The sequence below is a fragment of the Cyprinodon variegatus genome, unplaced genomic scaffold (genome assembly GCF_000732505.1).
Source record: "Cyprinodon variegatus isolate N-32 unplaced genomic scaffold, C_variegatus-1.0 Scaffold18, whole genome shotgun sequence".
NCBI classification, from domain to species: Eukaryota; Metazoa; Chordata; class Actinopteri; order Cyprinodontiformes; family Cyprinodontidae; genus Cyprinodon; species Cyprinodon variegatus.
In genome coordinates this window covers 2,394,675-2,404,355 of record NW_015150471.1, presented here as the reverse complement: position 1 = coordinate 2,404,355, position 9,681 = coordinate 2,394,675, and the positions used below count along the sequence as shown (strand labels likewise).

At 41.6% G+C, this 9,681-nt stretch overlaps 1 protein-coding gene across 2 annotated transcripts; it reads right to left on the bottom strand.

Annotated features, from left to right (window-relative positions):
• Positions 1-894: 894 nt before the first annotated feature.
• cdk5r1 (cyclin-dependent kinase 5, regulatory subunit 1 (p35)) lies at positions 895-8,598 on the bottom strand. 2 transcript variants are annotated; one of them, XM_015388064.1, is made up of 3 exons: positions 8,325-8,598; positions 2,951-3,940; positions 895-1,243 (listed from the first exon to the last, which is right to left on the bottom strand). In XM_015388064.1, the coding sequence occupies exons 2-3, from the start codon at positions 3,850-3,852 to the stop codon at positions 1,222-1,224; spliced, it is 924 nt and encodes a 307-aa protein (XP_015243550.1). In that variant the 5' UTR covers positions 3,853-3,940; positions 8,325-8,598; the 3' UTR covers positions 895-1,221. The 2 variants fall into 2 exon arrangements, with proteins under 2 accessions (XP_015243550.1, XP_015243559.1); XM_015388073.1 differs by lacking the exon at positions 895-1,243 and having other exon boundaries at positions 2,148-3,940.
• Between the last annotated feature and the right edge of the window lie 1,083 nt (positions 8,599-9,681).

Below are 9,681 nucleotides of genomic sequence, written 5' to 3'. Positions count from 1 at the left end.
TTTAACCTTCAGTTCTTATTTCCTGGTGGACGATAAGAAGCCCATCCATTTGTTTCTCCTAGTTTACAGAAGAAAAGGAATCCTGTTTGGTAAAGTGTAGCATAATCGCTATACTCCGATGGTCCCTATGCTCAGGAGACACTGGTTCACACAAGATGTTTTCAGTAGCACATCTACAAATATATAAGCTCCTGCTTCTTATGTGTGTGGAACCAGGTTGGGTATATTAAAATGTTTTTGTGGCAGGGTAACACCAAGGCTGCCATATCAATGGTGGTCAGATTAAACAATGGTTTTCATGAATGGGTCCAAAAACAGATAATTAAACCAGTTCAATCTTCATTCCAAGCAAATATCAGCTAGCCTGCTGCACCAATAATCTCCACCTCTTAACACCCTTCCCTTTCTTCTGACTCAGTGTGCCCACATAAATAAATATATAAATAAATACCTAAATGGCAATAAGTTATGTCGGTATAAGTTGCTGAAAACCTACCTCAGTATCTAAGAGGTTTAATCAATGATATGGCACTGTAAGAACATTTTTAACGCTGAAGCATGAGCACAAGAGTGGTTGCAATGCAAACTGTTGACAAAAAAGTACAAAAAGAAATGTTTTCCCTGGTAAATAAATAGCCTTTTTTTTTTTAGCAAGCAGAGATAAATAAAACTAGTCACTTTGTTCACAGCATTCTCTAACGCAGATGCAGTCAAATTTGCAAATCAAGTAAAAAGGAAGAATAACCATAATGATAATAATAATAATAACAACTCCTGGAGGCTTCATAAAGTTGCATGGCACACGTGCAAAATGTTACATTTCTAAGTAGAAAAGAAAACTTGTTGGAGATAAAAGCAAAGAGCCTCTGAGGAGCAAAACATCCATGATACTGTTTTCTTTTCTTGTTTTTTTTCTTTTTTTTCAAACAAAGAAAGTCTTTCTGAGCAAACGATATTCATCACCCAGTATTTTTTATTTTATCTAGCTTTTTTATCAAAAGTTTGAGAAAGCAGAACTGGTCCTGTTCGTCCAGTTTTAGAACCCCCCCCCAAAAAAAATCCAAACTCTCAATCCGTCTCCGCTCAGATCGAGACCTTTCTGTCTTCTGATGGTCAGCTACGCATCGCAGCGAAACAAGAAAAACGTCCGTGTCAGTGGAGGGGATGTTCCATAGAGGCAGCCGGGATGCCTGTTCACCCGTGGAGCGTGAAGAAAGCCAGTCAGGCGATGGCCCTCACCCTCCTGCAGTAGGCAGTGCACATCACATCGTCAAACAGTCAGAAAGTCACTGGTGGGCTACTGCAGCTTCAGTCCTGTCCACATTCAATGCTGCAGCTTCCTTTCATGTATTGTTTTTTTTTTTTGTCATTTTACCCTATTTTTATGTATTTTAAATAAGTGGTGTCATCTAACACTTGGTAAAGAATTCACCCAAATCTGGCATTTTTCAACATATATACAGTGCTTCTAAATCATCTCTAATTTCTTTACATTTTGCCTTGAAGGAATCCAACTGCCTGATAATGATTTAAATGATCTTTTTCAAAAGTTCTTTGGACCTTCTGAAGGTCTTTTAAAACTTCTCCGGGGAAGATTATACACTTTGTTTATAAAAAATGTGGATGGTGGAAAACTGAGTGAATAATTCCTGTACTGGTAGCTAGAAGTCACATCTTTGAGGATGAGACATGCGTTTTTGTGTTTAGTAGCTCGTTGGCTATTACCTTTTTTGGTTTCATACAGGCTTCAGGTCCAATTAAAGTCATCTGGTAGGAGGCCCGTCCCGTTAGTATAGAATCAAATTGAATAGAACAGATTAGAGTTAAACTTTGCCCTTCCATAGTGGAGAAACTTCTTATATAAATCATTGAAATAGAAAAAGATAGAAATTGAACTTTAGGAGCGGGGTATAAAAAAACAGTGGAGAAATTAACTGCAATTTAACCCAACCCCTTGGGGAGCAGTGGGCTGCCATTGTGTGGAGCACAGGAAGCAGTATGGGGTTTCGGGTCTTGCTCAGGGACCCAGAGTGCAGGCTGTGGGGATCAAACTGAGTACTTGCAACCTTCTCAGATCACAAGCACGCTGCTCCAACCACTAAGCCAGGGGTGGGCACTTCCAGTTCCCGGGGGCTGATATCCTGCAACTTTTTGATCCATCCTTGGTCCATCACACCTGAATCAAATGGTTGAGTTACCTCCTCAGTAGGAAGTCAGTTCCTCCAGGGTTCTCTCAATCATCTAATGACTTGATTCAGGTTCTTTGAACCAAAGGCACATCTAAAAGTGGCAGGATACCGGCCCTCAGGAACTGGAATCGCCCACCCCTGCACTACACCAACACTCCCCATTGGACTGGTGTTTTGCTAAAAACAGATATTAAAATATATTCAGTGTGGATGAAATCTCAGCATTATCTCTAGGTGTTCCTGGTGGAAGGTGAAGCTCAACTCAACCTAAAATCACCCATCAGCCTGATACGTAGTGTTGAAGTTCAACCATATTTTGCATGTAGGCCAAAAAGTGTCCTTTTCTTACTCTGAGAAAGTCTGCGAAAGACTGAAAGATTACAAGAAAGCAAAATGTAAAGAATCCAGGAATCATTTGTTCACAATCCTGTATATTAGTTTTTTTTAAAAAGCATTCATTCTTGGGTTTACATCCTTAGCAAGTTTGAAAATAGAATCTTGCCCTGACATTTACAAGCAAAAAGCCCAGTGCCCTGGGAGCATTGTTATCCTTTCAATATATGCAAATACTGGATAAAATGTCAAAACTAGTTTATACAAATATGAAACACTCTGCAGTATCCTGGCTTATCAGCAGTTTGGACAGAAGTGAATAAATAGCATCACTGATCATCTTGAAAAGGTGTCAAAATGCCAGATGAGAGTTTACCCCCCCTCCCCATTGTTCCCTAAAACCTTCTCCCCCCCCGGCATCCCCTCACCGGTCCAGGCCGATGAGCAGGCGGCTCCTCTCCTCCTCCTTCTGGCTCTCGTTCTTCAGGTCGGCAAACACCTGAGTGAAATAGTGGGGGTCAGAGTTGATCTGGAGCATCTTGGCGCTCATCAGGTTGATGATGGAGAGGCAGCGGTCCCAGAAAGTCTCCTTGGAGCTCTCCACCAGAAAAGGCTTAAGCGGGTAGGAGATCTCGTTCCCCATGTAGGAGTAGGACAGGTAGAGGCAGGTGAGGAGCACAGCCTGCAGCTCATGCTCTGTGGCGACCTCAGAGGAGACCACATCACGGCACAGCATGTAGACAAAGACCACGTTGGCAGGAGTGATGAAGCCCTGGTCCTGCCAGCCTTGCAGCAACAGGGAGCGATCGACACTGCGCAGCCAAAGCACCGGGTCGGTGGGAGAGAGATGCTTCAGCCGGTAGCAGCGCCTGCACAGGAACTCCCCGAGGCAGCGCAACAGTTCGCTGGTGGAGGCCTGGACAATAACCCTCTTAGGGGTCCCTGGGGCCACATTGGAGTTAGTTAGGGGGGCCTTCTTGACTGAGGATGTGTTGTTGGAGCCCTTGCTGAGAGCTGGGCTGCTCTGATCTTGGGTGAAGCTGGACAGATTAGCGCAGGACTGCGACTTCTTCAGGTTCTCATTGTTCAGGTGGGACACGTTGTTCTGGTAAGTGCCATTGGGTTGCACTTTCTTGGAGCTCTTCTTCTTGGCTGACACCGCCACAATCCGCTTCCATGGCAACACATTTATAAGCGAGTGGCGCTTCAGGTTCTTGTCTTTGGCGTTCTTGCTGTTCTGCACGGCGGTGTAGTGACCCACAGTAGCAGAGCCGTCTTCGAAGAGAGCCGCCTTCCGGTAGCTGGGGGACAGAGACAGAACGGTTCCCATGGTGGCAGCTGGGAGGCGTCCAGGAGCTTCAGCGTCAGAGATCTGAGCTCTTTGAGAGGATTTTTATCACCTGGACGACCTGCACCTCCTGTAAGAAGACAATAACTTGGGAAGATTAGACTAAAGATTCATACTTTCTCATACTGAAATTAATGTCACTTGGATTTATGTGCTACAAAACACAATTACTTCATAACTAATAATAAAAATAAATTGGTTTCATAATGGATGTTGCATTTGAAATAAAATATCAAAGTGCTAAGAATAGGTGGTTAAAAACAGTTCACAAATTATAATAAAAACCAAAACACAGTAATACACCATAAAAAGTAGATTGAAGTATTAAAAAGCCGTTTGAAATAAGAATGTCTTCAGGATAACTATGAAGTTAAATTTTGCACAGTAATCTTTTATTTTACAGTTAAGGACCTGTTAAGTGCAGCGTACATTCGAAAATCATTTCCCCTCCCCATCCATCAAACTGACTTTTTCTTTTAAGCTTTTGACACAGATTTTAAATTGTCTGAAGGCATGGCGCTTTGACCAGGCCATTTTAGCACATAAATATGCACCGGTCTTATCGGTTCCACAGTAGCTTCTGGGTGTATGTTTAGGGTCGCCGTAAATGTTAAGGTTCCTGGGGTTTTGCTGTTTTTACTGGTGTGAGTGAGCTGGACACCTGAGAACATGTCTCAGTAAAGAGGACTAGCATGTATTTAAGGAGGCGAAGGATCATCTCTCTTTTACCCTTGATGGTATTCCAGCCAAAGTCGTAAACCAAGAATGGCTTTCTTGTTGAAATTTGTCTTCTTCAGGGTTCCTCTTCGGCCTGGAACCCTGACGCATTAAAGAAAGCTGAACGAATGAAAGAATCAAGGAAGAACTAGAATGCAGAGGGGATTCTAAATCTCTGGAGGAACAAATCTCTCTGGCTATTCGCATCGACAATGTATTTCTGTCCATTTTGTGCCCGCAACAAAGCTAGTCTCCAGCCAATGGTCTTCGTCAGGCTTAGATGTAGACAAACTTTAATGCCATTTTGTATACACAGGGTGTATACAAAACAAAATTTTGTTACATACAGCTTACAACAGCATGAAGATCTTGCAGTTGGAGCAAGATAAGCATTACCGATATAAAGTGCAGCAGTGATCAGACTGTACAATCGCCTATAAACCATTGCCTATCCCTAAACGTCCCTGGTTTTATATCGCCTTGGATTTCATTACTAGACTATTACCATTCAAAGGTTTCACCACCATCCTCATTATAATCAACAGCTTCTCCAAAGCCTGCCACCTCATCCCTCTTCATCAACTTCCATCTCACTTGAGACGGCTCACCTCCTGACCAAGCATGTTTTTTGCCTTCATGAAATCCCTTGTGAATCCTGTCAGACAGTGATCTACACCTGATCTCCCGGGTCTGGAAGGAGTTTTGTACTTCTTTGGGGGCCAACACTGCTCTCAGTTCAGGTTTTCATCCCCCAAAAAATGGTCCATCTGAACTCATGAACCAGGAGCTCGAGGCATCTCTATGCTGCCTCTGTTCGTCACTCCCATCATCATGGCGTACTAAGTTGCGTTGGGTTAAATATGCACATAATTTTCACATCTCGTCTGCTACTTGTCTGTCTCTGTTTGAGTCCTCTCTAGGATACCAACCTCCCCTACTTCCATCTGACAAGCAGGACATTGCAGTTACCTCTCTTAAACATTCGGTGCATTAGATGGGTCTGGAACCGGATGGTTTCTGCCTTGAACCGTTCAGTGGAAACAGATCGACATCTGTCTGATTAGAGAAGGAATCCTGCCTCGCCAGTACTCACCTGTACAAAAGGTTTGGCCATTAACTTGTGACATTAACCATTGGTCCATTTGTAATCCAGGCATTGCTCAGTCATTCTGTGGTTCACAGAAAGATCATCCTGTTTTTCATGTCTCTCTGATCAAGCCTAGTCCTCTTTGCCTTCCTTCCACTTTCCCTGAGACACTGGCAATCACCCGGCCGGATGCTCGTTGCAGAGGAAGGGGTTTCTAGTATCTGGACGATTGGGAGGGTAATGGACCCCAGGAATGGTCTTCAATCCCTTGTTTTTTATTTTGAACTCTGACCTTGTTCTGGACTTTGGGGCTTCTTTTCCTTCCTCTTCTGGACCTTGGGGGAAGTCCTTTAAGGGGAGGTAATGTTAGGCTTTTTGGGGTTTTGCTGCTTTTCCGGTGTGAGTGAGCTTCCTGTCAGTGAGAGAATCGTTGCTGGTGGCTTGGTTGACCCATGTTGCTGCACACCTGAGAACATTTCTCAATCAAGATGACTAAGCAGGATAATTTCTGGATGATTACCCCTGATTCTATTCCAGCCAAATACCTAAACCAGGATTATCTTTCTTGTTGAAAATGTCTTCTTGTGAGTCTCTTTAATGCGGACTCTGTTATTGTTTCAGACAACCAGTGAACCTCAGCTTGTCTCAGATCTTCATGGAAAAGGTCTTACCTGTGTGCAGCAGTTCAGTCTTCATTACCTGCCTTCTGTCCAGCACAATGTCTCTTCAAGTACCAACACTCTCCGATCTAACTCACATTTTCCTTGATCTCTAGGGTACAATCTGCAAAGCCCGCTGAATCAAACCCCTGCAGATCCATGCTACCACCCCTTCATCTCTCAAGTAAGAAAATCAATTAGTCATCAGGTGCCATCAAGCACCTCCTACCTGATCAGTCTGGTTTCTCCCTTCAGATCAACAACAGAGTTCAACTAACTTCCGTCACTTCTCTGGTTCCAGATTGTTTTTCCTTTTGTAAATAAAACATTAGAATTCACTGGTTCTTTATGTGATTCTGCATGTAGGTCAAAAAACTACAAACCAACATGACATTCAACCTCTAACATGTTCTTCCATGGATGGTGGAATTGTTTTGCAGCTCTGACCTACTTTACTATCCATCCTGAAGAAAACATTCCCGCAACATGATGCTGCCATCATTAATTTCTAAAGGGGTAAACATCTTAAAGTGTTGCCATTTATAGAGTTTTGCCTGATTATAGAATGATTTAATACATGGCTTACAGCAAAATGCATGTATAATGTTTTCCAGACTTCTAAACTATCCATCTGTATCTTTAGCTGACTGTTCAGGATCATTTTCCTGCAGTATTGTAATGTTTCTCCCTTGCCTGAAAGTGGGTTGTAGCCTGTAACAGCTTTTCTTTATATATTTGTTATTATTTACCTATATTCATCTTCACACCCACTTGAATAAATGAAACATCTCTACAACATGATTCTATCAGCAACACATTTCCCAACAGGCTTGGTGTTTTCAGGGTTATCTACAGCTTTATTTATTTATTTATTTATTTATTTATTTATTTATTTATTTTCATTCTCAAATGATGTTTTATAAACTATCCCTACTTTAAAACTCTCCACAACCGTAACCCTGGCCTGTTTGCTGCTTTTCTTGATCTTCCTTATATGTTGTCTAATTTCTTTTAAATAAACTTCAAAGGCTCAAAAATCAATTGGATTTAAACTGAGATCGAATTACACAAAGCCACTTCTTGGGTATGATTGTCTGCAATTGGTTTTTTATAGTTATCTGGGTAACGGGTTCCAAATTCATGGCACACTGTTAAAAAATGCATTCTTTATGCATCATTTTCCTTCCAATCTACAATTCTGTAAGGTGAACCACATAAAATCCCAAATAATCTTTTTTTTCTTAAAGGAAAAATGTGGAAGTGCTAAATATAGCCTAAGAGATAAAGAAAACCTTGGATTTAAGCTCCACGGATGATTGAAAATGGATCTATAATCCATAGTTTGCAGCAAGAGATTTATGGTGGACGGATGAGAGTGAATCATGCGTCCATCTGTCCGTCTGTAAACATCCAACCACCCCACCCCCAACCAACTGTAAACAACCACCTTAATCAAACTAGGTGAAGGTCAAACTAGGTGCAGTAATAAGACGAAAAACAAGAAAATGTCCCATGTCTAGTTCATCTTAATCTAAATCCAATAAACAAGCTGATTATTGGATAATCCCCCCCCAACAAATTGAAGGACTGTTGAGCCTACAGGCTTCACTCCATCATCACGTTGTATACCTGATCACCGACTCCAGATGCGCGTGAAAAAAAGCAGAACATCAGCTTTTTTTATGTTTGATATTAACAGAGAGGTAAGGGCCGCATGCACGCTGCGCTCTCCATGGTGCTGAATCTGCGCGACCAAACCAGATCCGTCGCCCTGATAGGCGGTGGCTCATTGAAGGAAAATATGTTTGTTTTTTCACACTCCATCTGTTAATCTATAAAGCATATACATATGCTGTTATTATTTTACTAGAATTTAATCCATTTTTTTTCATGATTTGAAAGTATAAATGCGCATTTCTTTCACTTGAGTAGAGGAATCCAACAAATCTCTTCAAACAGCAGATGTATTGCGCTAAAAAAAACAAACTCACCAGATCTCCAGCTAAATGATTCAAAAGGCGATGGTCTTCCTTAGAATGATGCGTCTAAAAATATTAAACCATCTCGATCAAAGTAATTGCAACAAAGAAAATAATCCTGGATCCTCCAAAGAGACGGGAGAGAAAAGGGGGGAAAAAGGCGGAAAGATGATAAACTGGGCAGGAGTGCGCGGTGTGCAGACGGTGCTGGGCAGCTGTGGAATGGATGCTCAGATCAAGATGTGCTCCTGGTCCCGATGGCCGCGAGATGCGGATGCTGTGAGAGCTGATGTTGTGATCTGTGATGGTTGACGCAAAGGCGGTGCTGCGGACACAGCGGCGCGCCTGGTTCTGCAATGAAACAGCGCCCTCTACTGGTGTTTACCACGGCTGAGGTTGTACAACCAACGACCTTCGGCATTTAAATTTTGCTCTGATCATCTTATGTAAATACCAAAAGCAGATGCATTATTTTTTTTTCCAGTGTACCCAATAACTACACTATAGATCATTGTAGTGCCACCAAACTTGTAGGATACATAGATAACGTCACCTAGATCATACTACAACTCTTACTTTGAAAAGATAGGCCAAATTGTATTTTTGGAGATTTTTTATTGTTATAATAAGCATATAATAGCCAATAATTACACTATAGATCATTGTAGTGCCACCAAACTTGTAGCATAACCTCATTTAGTTCAGACTACAACTCTTAATTTCAGAATATGTGCTGAACTCTATTTTTTTTTTTTTTTTTAGATTTTTTCATTGTTATGTTGTTGCTTATATATAAGTAGGCCAGGTGTTCAATCTCTGCAGCAGGAACCACAGCGCTGAGCGTTGTGTGCACTGCACAAAGTATACCTGTCACAAATGCAGGAAGGACTCACCTTGGGTTTGTGTAAACTGCTAAATGGGACAATTGTAGCTTCATATGTAGTGCTTTTCCTTGGGTGAAATAAATGTTACTCCAATACTAAAATCATACTGTTTGTCATTATCTAAGCTGAAATGTTGAATGACATGAAAAGGTGAGAAAAGACAAAATACAATTATTCTTTAAGTTGTTCTTTCTTTCACATAGTGAGCTTTGCAATATAAATGAGTCTGTTGGTGAATGAACAGTATAAATAGGCTCTTCCTTGCTTTGTTGGAAAAGCATGGTTATGACCTGTTCTCAGCTCAGGAACTAGGACCCGTATGATATCTGGTTTTTCAATAGGTTTGACTAAATAAAAAATTTAGATATGACAAATCAATATATTCCTGCAAAAAGGTCTGGTGTTGCAGGGGCAGGAAATGAAAAGAGCCTGGAACATGCTCTCGTTCTGATGCCAGTTTGTTTCAGCCTTTATCCAATCTCATG

Excerpts from the sequence above, each read along its gene's own strand:
- cdk5r1 (XM_015388064.1), bottom strand. The coding sequence starts at position 3,852 with ATGGGAACCGTTCTGTCTCTGTCCCCCAGCTACCGGAAGGCGGCTCTC. Across the intron at positions 1,244-2,950 it reads CTGCTCATCGGCCTGGACCG|GAGGGTGAGGGCCATCGCCT; the intron begins GTGAGGGGATGC and ends TGCCTACTGCAG.